The following is a 21,704-nucleotide window of genomic DNA, read 5'->3' as shown; positions in this document are numbered from 1 at the left end:
GAAACACTCTAAAAACCACATCCAGGCTAGCTGGTCGCCGATCCACATGGCGGATTCGATACGGGTTCAGAGTCGCTCCTCAGCATCCTGGAAGCAGCATACTACAAATGTCACGGGATATCTCCTAATATCGTGTCGGACCTCCTTTTGCCCGGCGTAGTGCAGTAACTCAACGTGCCGTGGACTCAACAAGTCGTTGGAAGACCCGTGCAGAAATATTGCGCCATGATGCCTCTACAGCCGTCCGCAATTGCGAAATTTTTCCTGGCAGGATTTTGTGCACGACCTGTCCTCGATTCCGTCTCATAAATGTTCGATGGCATTCACGTATGACGATCTGGGTGACCAAATTATGACTCGAATTGTCCGGAATGTTCTTCAAACCAACTGCGAGCAGTTGTGGTCCGACGACACGGCGCATTGTCATCCATAAGTATTCCGTCGTTGTTTGGGAATATGAAATCCAAGAACGGCTCCAACTGGTCTGCAAGAAGTTGAATATAGCCACTTCCAGTCAACGAACGGTTCAGTTGGACTAGAGGACCCAGTCCATTCCACGTGGACGCATCCTACACCATTGAGGAGCCACCACCAGCTTGCACAATGCGCTGTTGACAACCTGAGTCCAACTTTTTGTGGGGTCTGAGCCACACTCGAACTCTGTCATCAGCTCTTACCAAGATCGGGACTCTTCTGATCAGGCCACGGTTTTCCAGTGGTCTCGAGCCCAGGAGAGGCGCTGCAGGCGATGTCGTGCTGTTTGCAAAGGCACTCGCGTCGGCAGTCTGTGCCGTAGCCCATTAATGCCGGATTTCACCGTTCTGTCCTAACGGATACGTTTCTCTTAAGTCCAACATTGATTTTTGCGGTTATTTCAGGCAGTATGCTTGTCTGTTTACACTGACGACTCTAAGCAAACGCCACTGTGCTCGTTCGTTGAGTGAAGTCTGTCAGCCACTGTGTTCTCCATGGTGAGAGGTAATACCTTAAATTCGTTATTCTCAGCACACTCTCGACACTGTGGATGTCGGGATGCTGAATTCCCTAAACAGAATGACCCATGCATCTAGCTCCAACTACCACTCCGCGTTCAGAGTCTATCAATTCCCATTGTGTGGCCATAATCACGTAGGAAACCTTTCCACATGGTGACGGCTCCGTCAATGCACTGACCTTTTATACTTTGTGTACGCGATTCTACCGCCATCTGTATATGTGCGTTGTCGCCTCAGTGTAGATCCTCTGTGTCTAATTACCTCGTCGTCGACTGGGTATTAAACCCTGTTTTTCTCTATATGAAAGGCTAACAACCCTTTGCGCGTATTGGTTCAGATGGCTCTAAGCACTATGGGACTTAACTTCGGAGGTCATCAGTCCCCTAGAACTTAGAACTACTTAAACCTAACTAACCTAAGGACATCACACACATTCATGCCCGAGGCAGGATTCTAACCTGCGACCGTAGCGGTCGCACGGTTCCAGACTGTAGCGCCTAGAACCGCTCGACCACTCCGGCCGGCCTTTTGAGCGTGTTGGTAGAGAACTCCAGACGATAAATCATAATTTACTGCAGAGACGATACAAGGAACTAGACGTGACCAAGCGCGCGGTCGATGTTACGTCATCAGAAGCTGTGCCAGGGCCTACCTGCTATATGCCTTGTTGGGTTGGCCTATCTAGCCGGTGAAAGAACTGCCTTGCTCTGGCCGTGCCGGAAGAGCCGCGTAACCTCACGTGTCTAGACGTCCTTGTGCCAGAGTCAACAGCTCTAGCACGGCCCTGAAGTTTGGTATAAAGACGCGTGTCCGCCAGCGCCCGGCGTCTGCGACGCCACTGGCGTAAGCGCGGTTGCCCGGAATCTCAGCAGCAGGTGAGTGCGCTGACGATGACAACTTGTTGCAGAGCGAAACGTTCTGTAATGTTATGTAGCCAAAGATAGGTATCTTCTAAGAGTGTTCTAGAGTGACAAGTGATTTGATCTATGTTTCGGAAAACCACAGCGTGTATCCGACGATGTGTTGATGAAGAAGTTTTAGGGTATCTAAAGTACGTTCTGCAGAATGACTGATTGACCCGGAATCTGAAATTTGATCCGTAACAGTAAGTCACAGTTATAATGAAAAACTTCACGCTCTCGTCGTTTACCAACTTGTTTCTTCCTTATTTCTGGCATAGTGGGCGCAGATTCTCGGGTGTAAGCCTGTGGTTTGCAAGCTCGATCCGTAGGCGGTATTACATTTTTTCTTAATAACAGACTTTTGAAAAGTATTCTACAGCTACCTCTACATCTACGGGGCGTAAACAATAGCTGTCTATTGCGTACCACAGTAGCGTAGAGGAAGTCGAGGCGAACAATTTGACACCAAACACTTGTGGTCTATCAAGCCGGTAAAACAACCTCAATATGGCCTAAGAAAGCCCCATAAGTGGCAGCGCATATGCGCCGTACGACGTTTTTAATATCCTCTCGCACTGTTAAATGGCTCTGAGCACTATGGGACTTAACATCTCAGGTCATCAGTCCCCTAGAACTTAGAACTACTTAAACCTAACTAACCTAAGGACATCACGCACATCCATGCCCGAGGCAGGATTCGAACCTGCGACCGTAGCGGTCGCGCGGTTCCAGACTGAAGCGCCTAGAACCGCTCGGCTACACCGGCTTGATAGACCGCAGGCGTCTTATAACAACCTGACCGTCTCGACTTCCCCTACACTACTACAGTACGTTATAAGCAGCTATCTACATAATACACTCGGCAAACCACTTTGCAGTGTGTGGCGGAGGGCAGTTCGGATACCACTCTCATTCCTGCCCCTTTCCTATTCCAGTTGTGAACCGTTCACGGGAAGGACGAGTGTCGCTAAGTCTCCGTGTGAGCTCGAACCTCTGTTACATTGTCTTCACATTCTTTTCGCGAGATATACGTAGAAGGAGGCATTCTATTTGTTGACTCTTCTAGAAACGTACGCCCTCGGTGCTTTAACAATAAACCACCCTGTGATGCATAACGCCTCTCTTGCAGAGTCTTCTACTGGAACTGCTTAATTATCCCTGTGACGATTTCGTATGTACTAAATTAACCCGTAACGAAACGTGTTGCTCTTCTTTTGATCTTCTCTGTTCCCTCTATCAATTCTGTCTTGTACGGATCCCACACTGACGAACAATATTCAATTACTGATCGATGTGATTAGTCGTATGTGGTCGTTGCAATTTAAATCGCTACGTATACATACTCGGAGACATTTATGAAAGTAACTGATATCAATGATAGATTTGCAATCGTCTAATCACAGAACAACGGGTCTTTCTGTTTATGTACACGCAATACGTTACTTTTGCTTACAATAAGGGTCAACTGCCACTCCCTGCACGAAGCGTCGATCCTCTGCAGGTCTCCCTCCATTTCGCTACAATTTTCTAGCGTCGTGACTCCTCTACAATGAGAATGATATGCTGTGTTCTGTTTGTCAGAAACTCTTCAATCTAATCACACATTGGGTCTGATTTTCCGTACACTCGTATTTTGTTCATCAGGCAGTGGTCCGAAACTGTATCGAATGTGTTACGGAAGTTAAGAAATAAAATATCTAGCTGGGCACCTGTGTCTGCTACCTTCTGGGTCCTGTGGACGAACGAAGTGAGCTTGGTCTCACACGATCGTTGTTTTCGGAACCCACGTTGATCCCTATAGAGGAGATTGTCGGTATCTAGAAATGTCGTAATACTCGAGCGTGTTGCAAAATTCTACAACAGGCTGACGTCAGAGATATAGGCATATAGTTTTGTGCGTCTGCTCGACGGCCCTTCTTAAAGACGGGGACGACCTGCGTTTGTTTTTTCGATCATCTGTAATATTTCCTCACTCCAAAAACCCGTGGTATACTGCTGCTAGAAGAGGAGCAAGTTCTGTCGCATAACCATGTTGCTATCCCGTCATGTTCAACAGCCTTCCCTCTGTTGAACTGCTTTAGTTGCTTTTCTATCCCACAGTCATTTAATTCGATATAAGCCATTTTGTCGTTAATGTGGTGATTTAAAGGAGGAACTATAGTGCGACGTTCCTCTCGGAAATAATTTTGTAAAAAGATGTTTAGTATTTCGGCATTCTCTGTCTAGTCCTCCGTTTCAAAGTTATTATCGTATCCATCCTAAAACCTACTGCACAGTGCAAGGCAGGGAGTAATTCTCATTATATCTCTTATTACAGCTTCTTCGCCGGCAAGGGGGGCCGAGCGGTTCTAGGCGCTACAGTCTGGAACCGCGTGAACGCTACGGTCGGAGGTTCGAATCCAGCCTCGGGCATGGATGTGTTTGATGTCCTTAGGTTGGTTAGTTTTAAGTAGTTCTAAGTTCTATGGGACTGATGACCTTAGAAGTTAAGTCTCATAGTGCTCAGAGCCATTTGAACCTTTTTGAACAGCTTCTTCCCATTCGCGTATGGAGCTAAGGGAGAATGATTGCTTAGCTGCCTCTGGGCTTTTTGTAACTAGTTTAATCTTCTTTCACTATCCCTGTGGAATTGACGCGTAGATACTTAGGGGTAGATTTCTCACTTCACGTTGGCTTTGCAAATTTGGTAAGCAGAGTTTCGTGAGATAGTTGGTTTCTATTTCGTACCTTCCCCCACTGCTCTAACAAACCTGTGATCATTCGTGTCACTCTTCGTTGTATACGATAATGTCTACTGATAGTCCCATTTACTATGAGTCCCACGCACTTGGCCTATGTAGACTGACCGGTGTGGCCGAGCGGTTCAAGGCGCTTTAGTCTGGAACCGCGCGACCGCTACGGTTGCAGGTTCGAAACCTGCCTCGGGCATGGATGTGTGTGATGTCCTTAGGTTAGTTAGGTTTAAGTACTTCTAAGTTCTAGGGGGACTGATGACCTCAGATGTTAAGTCGCGTAGTGCTCAGAGCCACTTGAACCATTTTTTAGACTGACCACTCTTCCTAGTATTGTACCTGTGAGCCAAATTTTACCGCTTCATTTACCTACGACTGAGCCCATTTGATCAACCCATTTCGTATTCAAAATTAATAGTAGCCTAGAGGAAATAAAACTCTCTCATTTCCTTGCTTTGCTTACAAATAGGCTATCATCTCCGAAGTGGTTTCATACCTTTCATCTAGTGAGTTGTGAATGTAGCGATCTTTAGGTGTGCTTACTGATTTTAAACGTGCTTTCTACATCCTGGATAGCTACTTAGCGGCACGGTGGGTGAGTGGGTGGCGGTGGGGGATGAAGGGGGGAGGGGGCGTTAGGTCGGAGCGCTATGTTTTATCTTCTCATTTCTTCTAGCTGGTTGCACGATAGACTCAAAAGGATAATTTGTGAAAATAAGTACCTCTCTATATACAAATGCATGAGATTACTACTGTCAGTTTATGTCATCGTTGTCAGTCCGGGAAGGGAGGCTTCGGTGTCTCACGAAGCGTACTTTAGAACCAGATTTATCAACATCATCAGTGACAAGCCCCATAGAATTTCGATGATCTACTAGATCATATATAAAATATTTTAGCATCTTCCTTACCTGCCATTGGTTTAATGTGGTCCTACCATTTAAAAATTGCTCCGAACGCATACTCCCGGAGGTTTAATGCATCTGACTTCTTCTTGTGATTTTTCTGCAATCGTTTAATTACACAATAATGGGTCTTGCTGCCTATTTATGCGCAATGCATCACATTTGTTTATGTTGAGAGTCAATTTCCAGTCCCTGCCCCTAGTGTCGATTCTCTAGAGGTCTTTCTGTATTTCGCTACAATTGTTCTCTGCATTTATCAGCATCATTTACGAGAAGCCTGAGTTTATATACTGGACATTCCAACTAACTTTGACACCTTATATATTTCAGAAATGAGACAAAATATGAAAAACGCAATTGTCCAGAGATGCACCTATGTCAGGAGCTCACACAATAGGTAGGAATGCACAATCCCTACAAGTAAACGAAGATCACTTTCAACACAAAATTACTTTTTTAAAATGACACATGTGGTTTTTTTCTACCGAAATGAAAACTAGAGGCACAATTAGTGATGGCAGACTTGGTTGCTCTCCTCTGAACCTAATATCCGTAAATAATGAAAACCTTGAGTTTCTGCCACAATGATATAATGCCGTAAACTTGGTTGCCTACAGTCTTGTAGCCTGCGGTAGGCAACCCTCTCTCTGTGCATTACGACAGAAACTGTCGCGCCGTTTTTATTTTCACTATGCGAAGAAATATTACTACTTTTTTATCTTTCGTCTTTTCTCTTTGACTGTGTGAAGCGAGTTTAGATTTCACAAAGAGGAAGCTCGATTACAATAGGGGCTGGTGGTGAGAATAAAATGACAATATTACCAATGTGATTCTTCAAAAATAGTTGCTGGAAATGATGAACGAAAATCTAAATAACAAGATTGGTCTTTGCGGTGGGTGGAGACGTGTGAAAGGAAATGCTGCCGTAACCTGCGTTCGACTCTACCAACAGAAACTGCAACGTTTAACTTCAACACTCAATTTTGACATTACAGCTACTAAGTCGCTGGCGTTTGCAAAAATGATAAAACAGGGTAGTTGACATTAAGGGTTCTGGAAACGTCCGATATGTGAAGAAACCGATCGACGTACCCATCGGACACTTATTGTGCCACTTATATGCAGTTACCACCGTTTGCAAAGTGGTTATCGCTAAGCCTAGACGTGCATTGTTTTCCCTTAAATTCTTGCTCTAAGAGGGGCAAGCAGGCTCCTAACTTGTTTATGTACAGAGTATCAAGTAATAAATCAATACTTAAACATACGAGTCTTAAACCGAGTGTATATTTGCAATGTGCAGGGGATATTTTTATAGGCCGGCACTTCGATATTCTCTCCTTTGATATATCGATTATTTTCTTCGATATGTGAGAGCCGACAAAGATATTTCTTCAACTTTCTATTTATCAGATTCCCGATATTTTTAACAATGTCAGCTGCCCTAGGAGCAACAGCGTTTTCGTTGTTCTGCTGCAGTTCTTCCAGTATGTGTGCGGTATTTAGGTACATCTCTCCCTTCAGTTTGCTCCAGAGCTACAAATCACGCACACTCACTCACTCACACACACACACACACACACACACACAGAGAGAGAGAGAGAGAGAGAGAGAGAGAGAGAGAGAACCAGCTTGTGTGGCCGTGCCGTTCTAGGCGCTTCAGTCTGGAACCGCGTGACAGCTACGGTAGCAGGTTCGAATCCTGCCTCGGGTATGGATGTGTGTGATGTCCTTAGGTTAGTTAGGTTTAAGCAGTTCTAAGGTCTAGTAGACTGATGACCACAGATGTTAAGTCCCATAGTGCTCAGAGCCATTTGAACCATTTAGAGAGAGAGACAGAGATGAGGCGATTGTGGTGGCACTGCCTTTGCTGATTGCCCTCTCCTCACTGAACAGCTCATACACTTATGACGACGTTATGAAAGAAGCCTGTGCTGCAGCTACGTCTTTCTGAAATATGTACTAAATCGTTTCTGGAAACGCTGGTTAGCATTACCTGTTAGGGGAAACAATCGTGCACCAAACACGTATGTTGAGATAATGTAATGATTCTTTAAAGTTCTGATGGGAATTTCCTGATGCATAATGTCACATATTTTGGAGTTGGCATACCTTGACACGCTGAACCAGGGTCCAACTGCTGCTTCAGCAGTCTAGCTCCGACTTCACTCAGAGCTCAACACGTGAGAGATCGTCTGGACACTTAAACTGTGCATAACGGTATATTTTTAAGGATATGGATGCAAGTCATTTTCGATAATGTTTCGACAAGACGATCTCTAATTCCCACTGGCACTGATAAAAGGCGTCGAGGTTTCGTCGGACTTCGTTTCAAGCCTTTCTTCACTCGAGCAATGTTTCCCGGTGATGGAACTGTTTTCGGATGGTATGGCTTTTATTCGCTACAAAGCCGGTTTCGCACTATTTTCCTACTAAGTTTTTCTTTGTCGACTTTGCTGGAGGTTTTTCCAAAACACTTGTAGTCCTTAACAACATTTACGCACAGATTTTCCACGAACTGCACTTCGCATGACACTCGGCAAGGAATAAGCGCTGTTTTACCATGAGCACCATTTTGAGTTGCGCTCACTAGTTCGTCTGCTCCTATTACTCACTCAAACGTAATGACACATCGAAGCACTTGGGACAGAGCATGCAGCAGATGTGCATGAGTAGACGTATGTCAGCAACCAATCGTTGCATCGACATCACGGTTTCCAGCAATTTCTGTTATGGGCCGTAAACAAGGCTCAGTTCCGTCTGTCTTATAAATATTTTCTGTGTTAGTTTTATTTTTCCCACCTAGGACAACCCACAGCCACGAAGTTCAAAAACCAATAAAATGAATGAAGTAATTAAAGCCTTACTCTTTCGAATAGTCTTGCTATACAGCTACTGAAAGCGGTTTACAAAATTTGAAAACGTCTCTTCAGACAATTCCCTAAAATAAAAAATACCCTCTACCAGGAACTTCATAGTGACTCTCAGGGTATAGATATGGATGTAGAAATCGATGCTTGTGTTTTCTGCTGGATGCCATTAGAATCGGTAAAGGGTATTGAGTAACACTCATTATAATAATTGTCATGAGGCGTTCAGAAGCTATATATCGCCATCGAATCGGGTATAAAGTAAGGAAGTGAAAATTTGGCGTATCATCGATGCTAATTTCGATTTCATCATCGACGTCTAAACATCGGTGGCCGATAATAATCGAAACTATTGACTGATGTTGTTAACATCGATGTTAAATTATAAATTTATACAACGCTTTAAAACGCAATGTACGCATAATTCTAAGATCATATTTATTAACATATTTATTAATCAATAAATGCAGAAATAACATATTTCACAACTTTTTTGTCTACAAACAATAAAACCAACATTTGTGAGACAAGTTTCCCATTCAGCTTATTGCGTTGTTGATAGAGCAAATACTACTTTTAACAGACTTCCATAAGTTGACGACGTGGCTACACATCTCATGCACCTAGTGCATCATTTGTTACTTTGGATTAAGTAGTGCGAAAGACATGATTCTGTACTTCTAATGATATTTTTGTGATCTAGAAGACAATCTTTCAGATAGTAACTAAACTGTGTAGATTCATTTCTATTCCAATTTGCAAATCATTCTTATCTTGTGCTATTTTCTAATGTTCATTCCACATATCAAATATGTTTTCTTTTTCAGTTTCCCTGTAACGTATCAACGTGTTGCCCATTCTCGTTGATTGTTGTTGCAACAGCTGCAAGGAAATCCTTAGTAGTTTTGTGAACCTTCAGACATGCTGAAGTATCTTGAAAGTGTATATGCTTGATTCTTGATTATAACAACATTGATGTGGCTAATATCTTAAAGTGTTAAACTGATAGGTAGCGCTTCTTGATTTCTGTCATGGTGTTACTGTTCAGATTCTCTCCTATGCTGTTTACTGGTTGCAAACTGGATTTCCTGATATTAAACATACTAGCTACTGGGATTCATTTACACTTTACAACGACTTTTTCGATGCAAATTTCATGAGTAACCACTCCTATAGGTGTCAGGATGTCACGAACATCTGCCAGATATACAATAACTACAGCTGCTACCACTGCACTAGTGTGTGCTTACATAATTCGGAGTGTTATTTTTAGCAGCTAAAAAAAATGGTTCAAATGGCTCTGAGCACTATGGGACTTAACATCTAAGGTCATCAGTCCCCTAGACTTAGAACTACTTAAACCTAACTAATCTAAGGACATGACATACATCCATGCCCAAGGCAGGGTCCGAACCTGCGACCGTAGCAGTAGCGTGGTTCCAGACTCAAGCGCCTAGAACCGCTCGGACACATCGGCCGGCTAGCACCTAGAAAAAGAAAATCCAAAACGATGGGTACACAACTTGTCACCCCAATAGTATCAACTGAATGAACAATTAAAGGCATTAGTCGATGCCCCCTTTTTTTATTCGTCAGTCTTCTGATTGGTCATACATGGCAACGTGGCACGCGACGAATTCATCACTTGTGCCAAAGTCTTCATCTCAGAGCCGCACTTACACACTACGTCATCAATTATTTGTTGGAAGTATTCCAATTTCTGTCTTCCGATATACTTTTTACCCCCTACGGCTCCCTCTAGTACCAGTGAAGCTATTCCCTGGTGTTTCAAAACGTCCTATCAATCAGTCCCTTCTTTTTCTTCAGTGTTACCCACGTTTTATCCGTAGCATTACATCTCAAACGCTTCGATTCTCTTCCGTCCAAGTCTTCCCACTATCCATGATTGGCCGCCATACAGTGCGGTGCTCCAAACATACATCCTAAGGAATTTCTTCCTCAAATGAAGTACTACATTTGGTAATAATAGATCTATAATAGGCAAGAATGCCTTCTTTACCTGTGCTAATCTACTTTTTATGCCCTTTGCTTCATCTGTCATACGCTGTCTTACTTCAAAGGTAGCAGAGTTCCTACATTTCCACTATTACGTGAGCACCAATTTTAATGGTAAGTTCATAGCTAGCGTCATTTCTTCTACTAATCTTTACTTTCATTTTTCTTCGGTTTGCTCTCAACACATATTCTTTACTGCTTAGGGCGTTCATTTCATTCAACAGATCTCGTAGTACTTCCTCACTTCCATTGAAAATAGCAATATCATTAGTGAATCTTATCATTGATATTTTGTCACCCTGAATCAACTGTTGAAAGTTTCTTTTATTTCGGTCATCGTCTTTTCGGTATATAGATTGAATAGCAGGGGTGAAAGATTGCATGCCTGCCTCATACTCTTTTTGATCTGAGCACTTCATTCTTAATCTTTCATTATTGGTGTACCCTCTAGGTTCTTGTACATATTCATATATTACCAGTTTCTCCTATAGTTTAGTACTATATTTTCTCAGAATTTCAAACCACTTCACTCTGTCGAACGCTTTTTCCAGGTGCACAAATTCTATGAAAGTGATTTTTCTTAAGTGCTGCTTCCATCATCAAGCGTCGCGTCAGATCTGCCTGCCTGGTGCCTTTACCTTTCCGGAAGCAAATCAAATCGTCATCTAACAGCCGGCCGCTGTAACCGATCAGTTCTACGCGCTTCAGTCCGGAACCGCGCTGCTGCTACAGTCGCAGGTTCTAATCCTGCCTCAGGCATGGATGTGTGTGATGTCCTTAGGTTAATTAGGTTTGAGTAGTTCTAAGTTTAGGGGACTGATGACCTCAGATGTTAAGTCCCATAGTGCTTAGAGCCATTTGATTTGAACGTCATCTAACAGGTCCTCATTTTTCTTTTCCATTCTTCTGTACATTATTCTTGTCATCAACTTGAATCCATGATCTGTTAAGCTGACTACATGGTAGTTCTCGCATTTGTCTGCCCTTGCTGTTTGTGGGATTTTATGGATGATACCTTTCAGAAAGAGTGATGGTATATTTCCAGTCCCATAAATACCGGTTTGAACAGTCATCTGATTGTCATTTCATCTAATGATTTTAATATTATAGGAATGTTAGCTTTCGGTTTTGCATTATTTGATCACAAATCTTCCAAAGTTCTGTTAAACTCTGACTCTGATACTGGATCCGTGGTAACAAGTAGCACTTTTTTTTTAAGGGTTCCGTACCTCAATTAGTAGCAACGGAACCCCTACAGGATCCCTTCATTGTCCGTCTGTCTGTCAGTCTATCTGTCTTGTCCGGCTGTTAAGACCACTTTTTCTCAGGAATAGATAGAGGTATCGAGTTGAAACGTATGTCACATACTAAGGTCTACGCTCCCTTGGCTGTGCGAAAAATTTAAGGTCAGAATCAAGGTAACCAAACGATACGGCCATTTTTGTCACATCTTTCGATACTCGCAACTCACTAATTAAAACCATAGGGTACTTATCATTGATCTAGGATCACAAAAATTTAACAACAAGCGAGGTTTCACAATACACGAAAAGAAAAACCCTAAATTAGTAATTTGTAGTTATATAGTATAATATATACATTTTTTCGGCATTTGTTGTCCCTCTGAAGACAGTTGAAATTTATGTTAAATACTAAAGTCTACGGTCTCTCATCAATGTAAAAAGTTTAAACTTCTAAGTCAATTTAACCAAAATATACGGCCATATATATCTCCTATTTTGATACACGCAAACTCACTCATCAGATCATATAGATGAACTATTTGTATTCACATGAAGATAATAACTGTTCCGAAAGAACAGATACCACTGATGACCATGCAACTTCTCTAGAAAGAAATGATAATTAATCGAAACCCTCAGTTGTCAACATGTGTTGTTGATATACCTCAATGGGGACAGCTGGAAATGTGTGCCCCGACCGGGACTCGAATCCGGGATCTCCTGCTTACATGGCAGATGCTCTATCCATCTGAGCCACCGAGGGCACTGACGATAGCGCGTGCAGGGACTTATCCCTTGCGCACTTCCCGTGAGACTCACATTCCCAACTGTCCACAACCTACATTCGTAATGATCCTGAAGGATATTTGCCCATTCACTCATTACTCGCGCCAACTAAGGTGACGATTCCCGTAAGAGTTCGGGCAAAGTGTGCGCATTCGCACAGAAGAATGTCAACAGCCGGGTAGCATTTTAACTATATGAAGACAGCTGTCCCCATTGAGGTATATCAACAACACTAATTGGCAGCAGAGGGTTTCGATTAATTGCCATTTATTTGTATTCAACTCGGGCATGGAGGTCTAGCGGTACAGTGTGTGCATGGAAACAGAGAGGTCGCGGAACCGAATCTCAGTGGGTCCACGGGTTCTTCAGTATTCGACTTAACATAGCCTTCACCTCTCAATGAAGTAAGGAGTCGTCAGCAAGGTGTTCGAATTCCACATTAGACTGTAGCACTTCTTTCCCCGGTTGGATAACCGGGGTACTTAGTGGCACGCTAGTCACCGTAGTTGCATGTAATAAAAAGTCTATCACCGGGCCATTGAGATACACGGAAATTATTATTACATGTAAAGGCACGTTTACGCTGTAATACATGTATCGAAACTTGTGTGAGCGTCATGTTGAATTGACATGTTGCAACACAGGCCGGCCGCGGTGGTCTCGCGGTTCTAGGCGCGCAGTCCGGAACCGTGCGACTGCTACGGTCGCAGGTTCGAATCCTGCCTCGGGCATGGATGTGTGTGATGTCCTTAGGTTAGTTAGGTTTGAGTAGTTCTAAGTTCTAGGGGACTAATGACCACAGCAGTTGAGTCCCATAGTGCTCAGAGCCATTTGAACCATTTTTTTGTTGCAATACATCATCTCATACAAAAGTTCACCCAAATATGCAGATCTTCCTGGTTATACAGGTCTCATATGCATTTTTTATATAGCTTTCTCGCGATATTTTCGACAAGCTGCCGAAGGCACGCATGCACAGTACCAGTCTTCCTTGGCGCCATGCCGCCGTGTTTATTTACACATGTCTATTTTATCTTGAGTGTTCTGTGGAGTTGGTTCTACTCATCGTGTTTCATGGCTTTTTCTTTCTTCATCCAAAAGGGCAAGTGCATCAGTACATAAAAATGTAAAATCTTGCACGTCGTTTTGAGAAGCCATCGTGAATTCCGAACAACTCTGCAATGATTCAAATTGTCAGATTAAATGCACGATCATACATGTATGACTTGCAAGTAGCGCACTCATACAGGTCGTGATACAGGTCCTGGAGACATGTATGCGTCTATGCATTTCGCGCTTACTAATGCTGATACGAATCCCACATGTAAACATACCTTTACAATGTTTCAAAGACTATACTTTTATTTTATTTATTTATTTATTTATTTATATATTCATTTAACCTGGCAATATTAGGGTCATCAGTTCATCTCTTGCACATAAACAAACATTCTACATATTGCATATATTACAGACTGCAGTATCGATATTAAAATAATGTGTGACTAGGGCCTCCCATCGGGTAGACCGTTCGCCGGGTGCAAGTCTTTCGATTTGACGCCACTTCGGTGACTTGAGCGTCAACGAGGATGAAATGATGATGATTAGAACAACACAACACCCAGTCACTGAGCACAGAAAATTTCCGACCCAGCCGGGAATCGCACCCGGGCCCTTTAGAATTAACATACTGTCGCGCTGAACTCTTTTTTTAAAAATATATTCTTAATTCGGTTTTGCTTTATACCACAACAAAAATAAATGTACCTAGCACCGCATCGTGCTCTGAGTAAAGAAAACAATATCTCGGCACGATCCTACACCGAAGAAATGTATATGGGGAAAACGAAAAAAAAAGTGCTGCGTACATGATGCAGAAGGGTCTGTCGCTACTCTCCTTACGCTTCATCATCCAGGTTCGTCTTCACGTATGTCGTATTTTTTTCCACCGAGAATCGAACTTAGTCATGTCAGCTCACTCAATGGGTGTCTTCTCCTACCTGTTGATGATCCAGCTGCGTGGAGGGTCGCGTAGGGCACTCCCTAAGTAATTAGAAAAATAGTGTCTGTATTTTGGGTTCCGTACGATCTTGCAATGACGTTCTTGTAGGTAGTTCCAAAAGTCGAATACATCTTTAGGTCCATCGTGAAATAAGTAGTGTACTGCATGCGCACAGATCCACGTGACAGCGTTGGTCTTGGTGCGCGGGAAATACTGCTGATCTGGAAATAGTAGAAACCGAGGTGTAATGTGTTCCGGAGTCACTCGTAGAAAATACGACAAAATTTGTCGCTCCAAGCGCCATACGTCTTCTGCCGCGCCACATGTCAGACGGTGTTCGTCCGTGTCTGGCATCCCGCAGTCTACACATAGAGGCGATTCCGCCATGTTTAACTTGTGGAGGCGTGATCGGGTTATCTGCTTACCATTGACTGTGATGTACCATGTGGATCGGACGTCTGTGGCCAGTGTAACCGCGTGAATCGTCTTCCACACCACCTTCCAATTAACCTGAGGGCTTTTGGTCTCCACGATGTTTGGTGGGCGCCTCTGCTGTAGGACATGATATACAGGGTATTACAAAAAGGTACGGCCAACCTTTCAGGAAACATTCCTCACACACAGATAAAGAAAAGATGTTATGTGTACATGTGTCCGTAAACGCTTAATTTCCATGTTAGAGCTCATTTTAGTTTCTTCAGTATGTACTGTACTTCCTCGATTCACCGCCAGTTGGCCGAATTGAACGAAGGTAGTAATGTTGACTTCAGTGCTTGTGTTGACATGCGACTCATTGCTCTACAGTACTAGCATCAAGCACATCAGTACGTAGCATCAACAGGTTAGTGTTCATCACGAACGTGGTTTTGCAGTCAGTGCAATGTTTACAAATGCGGGGTTGGCAGATGCCCATTTGATGTATGGATTAGCACGAGGCAATAGCCATGGCGCGGTACGTTTGTATCGAGACAAATTTCCAGAACGAAGGTGTCCCGACAGGAAGACGTTCGAAGCAACTGATCGACGGCTGAGCGAGCACGGAACATTCCAGCCTAGGACTCGCGACTGGGGAAGACCTAGAACGTCGAGGACGCGTGCAATGGACGAGGCAATTCTTCGTGCAGTTGACGATAACCTAATGTCAGATGGTTCATCCAACAATGTGTCAATGCTCATTTCAGTGCAAATGTTCTGTTTACAGATGAGGCTTCATTCCAACGTGATCAAATAGTAAATTTTCACAATCAACATGTGTGGGCTGACGAGAATCCGCACGCAATTGTGCAATCACGTCATCAACACAGATTTTCCGTGAACGTTTGGGCAGGCATTGTTGGTGATGTCTCGATTGGGCCCCATGTTCTTCCACCTACGCTCAATGGAGCACGTTATCATGATTTCATAAGGGATAATCTACCTGTGCTGCTAGAACATGTGCCTTTACAAGAACGACACAACATGTGGTTCATGCACGATGGAGCTCCTGCACATTCCAGTCGAAGTGTTCGTACGCTTCTCAACAACAGATTCGGTGACCGATGGATTGGTAGAGGCGGACTAATTCCATAGCCTCCACGCTCTCCTGACCTCAACCCTCTTGACTTTCATTTATGGGGGCATTTGAAAACTCTTGTCTACGCAATCCCGGTACCAAATGTAGGGACTCTTCGTGCTCGTATTGTGGACGACTGTGATACAATACGCTATTCTCCAGGGCTGCATCACCGCATCAGGGAGTCAATGCGACAGAGGGTGGATGCATGTATCATCGCTAACGGAGGACATTTTGAACATTTCCTGTAACAAAGTGTTTGAAGTCACGCTGGGACGTTCTGTTGCTGTGATTTGAAGGGAAGTAATAAAATGAGCTCTAACATGGAAAGTAAGCGTTTCCGAACACATGTCCACATAACATCTTCTCTTTATTTGTGTGTGAGGAATGTTTCCTGAAAGTTTGGCCGTACCTTTTTGTAACACGCTGTATATCCCGCGCCGACGCCTGTTTCGTCGGTGGTGCTGCGATACGGACATAGCTGTGTTTAATGTAAAAGTTCCCGAAGTAGTAGAAGGGTGGGGGTGTGTCTTGCGTCGTCAGTGGGGGCATAAGGGAGGGCAGAGCTACCACTTAGCTAACGGGAGTATGGATTTTGTAACGTTTTGTTTATATTATCATCGAAAACACTTAGTACGAGATCCTATGATTACGGTACTGTGAAGCTAAATGCTGGTTTGCGTGTTCTTTGCAAGTCGGCATGTACCATAAGTATGTGGCAGTGTTAGGCTCAACAACAGTCGGAGCTTGTTTTGCAGATCGGCATGGAGGCGGCAGGTGTGACGAGCTTGTGGTTGTCGGCGGCGACGATGGCGGTGCTGCTGTGCTGGTGGCTGGTGCGCCAATCACACAGCTACTGGCAGCAGCGCGGCGTGGCGTGCCCGCTGCGGCCGCACCCTCTGATGGGTCACCTGCAGGACCTCGCGCTGCTGAGAGAGTCCGCCAGGGACCTGCTACAGCGGGTCTACGACGCGGGACAGGGCATCCCCTACGTCGGCATGTACTTCATGCACAAGTGAGTAATGCCTCCGCAACACGCATAAAAATTATTTAGTACTAGTTAATGTATCCCGTAGCTTATTGCTACCAGTGGGTGAGGTCGCCACATCTACGCTGCAGGCTGTACTGGCACCCGTAGGGTGATTCGTTTTCCCATCACTCTTCTATGTGGTTTCTACATAAATCTCACACCACAACAGCGAGAAACACGGAAAAATGTGGCAGCCGATTTGTTAGATCAAACGGAAATCAATCCAGAGTTGTTGAGCCATGTTATCACTGGTGATGAAAGTAGGTTTTTCAGTACGATCCAGAGACAAAACGCCAAAGTTCGCAAAGGGGCCCAAAGGGATCACCTAGACTAAAAAAAGCTCGCATGTCGAAGTTGAAATGTATGCTTGTGTGCTTCTTTGATTCCAAGGGAATTCTTCATAAAGAGTGGGTGCCTCCTGGACAAACAGTTAACCAGTATTACTACAAAGAAATTTTAGAAAGACTTTGTAAAAGATTTCTTTGTGTCCGTGCCAACATTGCTGATGACTTGATTCTGCATCACGATAATGCACCATCCCATGCTGCTCTGTCAGTACAGCAATTTTTAACCTCAAAACAAATTTCAGTACTACCACAGCCACCTTATTCACCAGATATCGCTCCGTGCCACTTTTTTCTATTTCCAAGAGTCAAAAAGGCGGTCAAGGGACACCTTTTTCAAACTACACAAGATGTCCACAAAACTGTGACGAGGGTCTTGGAGAATATTTCAGAATATGAGTTCCAGAAATGTTACCATCAATGGTAGAAGCGCTGGAAAAAGTGTCAGCAATTAGAAGGGAACTACTTGGAAGGAGACAACACTAAACTTGACTAAAACGGTGAGCAATATTTGTTTTCACATCAGTCTCATTACTTTATTGCCGTACCTCGTATCCGAGTCTCTCTCTCTTTCTCTGCAGTTTTTACCCCCTTTAACTCCCTCTAGTACATTGGTAGTTATTCCTTGACGCCTTAACACTCGTACTATTACACGGTCCGCTCACATTAAAGTGGCGACCTGCCAAATGGCCTGAATAAGCAACGTTTGCAGTGCGGATTTTCAGGAAAAGAATCAGTTGGTTCTGAACTGTAGTGACAGGTGTGTGAAGCCATGCCGACTTCAGAGCTGGGGGAAGCTGTGTAATATTTCTCGGTTGAAGATCCACGGCGTGGACGGCCCGAACGAGGTGGTCCAACAGATTCTCAATTGGGTTTAAATCCGAGAAGTTCGATGGCTTGGCATACATGGCAGACACGTTCTTGTTCTCTTCGAACTATGCACTTACACTGAGAGTTGTCCTGCTTATAGATGCCATTGTGCTAAGGAGAAAACTAACTGCATGTAGAGGTGGCCATGGTCTGCAAAGATAGATGGATATTTGTGTTGATCCATTGTGACTTCCAGAATGGTTAGATCACCCTGAAAACATTCCCCACATCGTAACGCTCCCTTTCTCCGACCTACACCCTTCCGACGATTGTTGCCATCTGCCCTATGGAGCATAAAACGTGTTTCATCTGAAAAGGCTACACCTGTCGCCACCCAGCGGAGTCCAGTTGCGGCATTGACGTCCAGCTTTCACCGCCGACCAACAGCAGTCATATGGTTCAAATGGCTCTGAGCACTATGGGACTTAACATCTTAGGTCATCAGTCCCCTAGAACTTAGAACTACTTAAACCTAACTAACCTAAGAACATCACACACATTCATGCCCGAGGCAGGATTCGAACCTGCGACCGTAGCAGTCCCACGGTTCCGGACTGCAGCGCCTAGAACCGCGGCCGGCAACAGCAGTCAGCATGGGTGCATGAAACAGGCGCCTGCTCCGGAGGCCCTTACGCAGCAAAGTTCGTTGAACGGCCGTTGAAGAGATGCTGTCAGTAACTCCTTCGTCAGCCTGCCCTGTTGGCCGTGCGGCCTAGCGCACGGCTTTCCGGTCCCCGGCACGAATCCGCCCGGCGGATTTGTGTCGAGGTCCAGTGAGCCGGCCAGTCTGTGGATGGTTTTTAGGTGGTTTTCCATCTGCCTCGGCAAATTCGGGCTGGTTCCCCTTATTCCGCCTCAGCTACACTATGTCGGCGATTGCTGCGCAAACAAGTTCTCCACCTACGTGTACACCACCATTACTCTGCCACGCAAACATAGGGGTTACACTCGTCTGGTGTGAGACGTTCCCTGAGGGGGGGGGGGGGGGGGGGGGGGGGGGAACCGCACAATAACCCTCGGTTCAGTGTGGGGCGGCAGAGAGGTGAAGTGGACTGCGGTAATCGACGTGGGGTTGTGGACCACTGCGACTGCGGCGGGGACGGAGCCTCTCCGTCGTTTCTAGGTCCCTGGTTAACATAATATAACGTAACATAACTCCTTGGTTCATCTGGGCTGTCAGTTGCTCAACAGCTGCTGGTCTGTTCGCCCCTACACATCTCCACAGCCCTCTTTCACTCTTGCCATCTATGGCCCTTGGTGCACCGCAGTTGACTCTGTGCCGATTTCGGAGAGCGCCATTTGGCCATGCACGGTATACCCCTTTAAAAGTGGCGACATGCGAGCACTTTACAAACTTAACCATTGCGGTAAGCTTCCACTTTTGGCCGGAAAGCCAACTATGTGCCCTTTGGGACGTCAGATAATGCCTCCTTTTCCGCATTAGTCAACAAGGACTGTTTTCCGACATGCTTTATATACCACTCACTGCTACTGCTATCACCTGCCGCTGGGAATGGCTATTGCACTTTGGCATCGTACATAGGCGGTGGTCACATTAACCCTCACAGACGCTCTGACTTCAGTTGTATACGTCAACTTTTACTTTGGCTTAGCTGCAGCAGGATCTTTTTTTCCGAATGGAAACCTGAGGTTCACGTTTGTGAATGTTCAACCTTTTCATTACGTGCAAGTGTTGTCAACTGTTGAGCATCACTATGAAAATATCAGCAAGTCAACGCAGCAGTGCGCAGCAGCTCGTGACCACCAGAATACATGGATGTGGTTCGTTCGCTACATTCTATTGTATAATTGAATATTATTACTGTTATTTCGCGTGGTAAGTACTGAATGATCATTATACTAGTTATTACAGTAGAGAATATTTCGTAATTAGTTACTTTAGTCCATAAAATGTAGCCAAGCAGTACAAAGTATGACTTGAAAACGGGTGCATTTTTTTGTATAAATCTTGCATCTAAAATTATTAAAAATCACCTAACAGCATTAGCACACAAAGAGAAAGTTTCCTCCCTCCATAAAAAAATCATGTCTGAAAGGATTAATGTGACTGAACCGCGTATAATGCTCTTAATTCTTCTTAGGGTTTCTCAAACGGTCCTCTCCTTACCAGTTCTGCGGGAAACCTCCTCATATCTTATCAGACCACCTAATTTTCAACATCCTTCAACAGCACCACAGATCAAAACCTTTCACTCTCTTTCCCAGTTTTCCCACAGTCCATGACTCACTTCCTCACAATGCTGTGCTCAAGATATTCTCAGAAATTTCTTCTTCGAATTAAAGTCGATGTTCGGCACTAGAAGACTTATTTGGGTTAGGAACGCCCTCTTTTCATGTGCTAGTCCGCTTCTTATGTCCTCCTTGCTTTGTTCAGCACGTGTTATTTTGATTCCAAAATAGAACAATTCTTTCGTTTTGTCTGCTTTGAAAACCCCTATTATGATGTTAAGTTTACCGTTATTATCATTTTTGCTGCTTCCCATTACTTTCGTCTTACTTGGGTTTACTCTCTAATCACACTTCATTATCATTACACTGTTCATTCCCATCCACAAGACATGTAACTTTTTTGCAATAAAAATTGAAGTATGGTCCGACTGCGTCTTGTAAAAATATCTGTCTGATGTAAATACTGGTCTTAGGTTGTTCGTGATAGGAAATTTATTTAATAAATGCTTCTTTCAACATAGAACTCTACGAAGGACGTTTGATAAGTAATACAATATATTTTTTTCTTAAAGCGGTTTGGTTTGATTCAGAATTTCAATACATCACATTATTCCTCACTCTTTTGGCTAAGAAACCTACTTTTCTACATAATCTCTGTTCAGTGCTACGGCCTTACGGCGCCTTACTCGAAGGCCCTGTATAGCTACGTGTTACCACTCTACCGGTCGACGTCAGAGCCAACATTTTGTTGCGTCAGTAACCTCCTCATCATCCACGTACTGTTTGCTGAGGAGTGCATCCTTCATAGGCCAAAGGGATGGAAGTTGGGAGGTGCGATATCTGAGCTGTAGGATGGATGAGGAATAACAGTCCAGTGATATTTTGTGAGCTCCTTTCGGGTGCGGGCTTGTGTGAGGCCTTGCGTTGAGATGAAGAAGGAGAAGTTCGTTTGCGTTTTTGTGGTGACAAACACGCTGAAGCCGTTTCTTCAGTTTCCTGAGGGTAGCGCAATACACTTCAGAGTTGATCGTTGCACATTAAGGAAGCACAGCAACCAGAGGACTGTTACCACGACTTTAGCGGATGAGGGTGCGGCTTTGGACTTTTTCTCCGGACGAGAGATTACGGCAAGTATGGAAGAATGAATTGATTGTTGGTGTTAATAACGATCATCCTCCTTTACCTCCTCTGCATTGTTGCAGATGACGTGTCACTGAGAACATTTGTACTGTGCATGCAGTACACGTGAGGTGCCTAGTTGTTTCCACT

The 21,704-nt window shown here is 44.2% G+C and overlaps 1 protein-coding gene across 1 annotated transcript in view; it reads left to right on the top strand.

Annotated features, from left to right (window-relative positions):
• Positions 1-1,825: 1,825 nt before the first annotated feature.
• Positions 1,826-21,704, top strand: part of LOC126281456 (cytochrome P450 6k1-like) — a 60,181-nt gene continuing 40,302 nt past the window's right edge. The window contains exons 1-2 of the mRNA XM_049980441.1: positions 1,826-1,870; positions 16,760-17,016. Of these exons, the coding sequence (XP_049836398.1) occupies positions 16,766-17,016 (251 nt within the window). The 5' untranslated portion in view covers positions 1,826-1,870; positions 16,760-16,765. The remainder of the gene's footprint in view (positions 1,871-16,759; positions 17,017-21,704) is intronic.

This window comes from Schistocerca gregaria, chromosome 7, assembly GCF_023897955.1.
Source record: "Schistocerca gregaria isolate iqSchGreg1 chromosome 7, iqSchGreg1.2, whole genome shotgun sequence".
NCBI lineage: Eukaryota > Metazoa > Arthropoda > Insecta > Orthoptera > Acrididae > Schistocerca > Schistocerca gregaria.
Note: the sequence above shows the minus strand (reverse complement) of the source record. Positions and strands in the feature narration are given on the sequence as shown.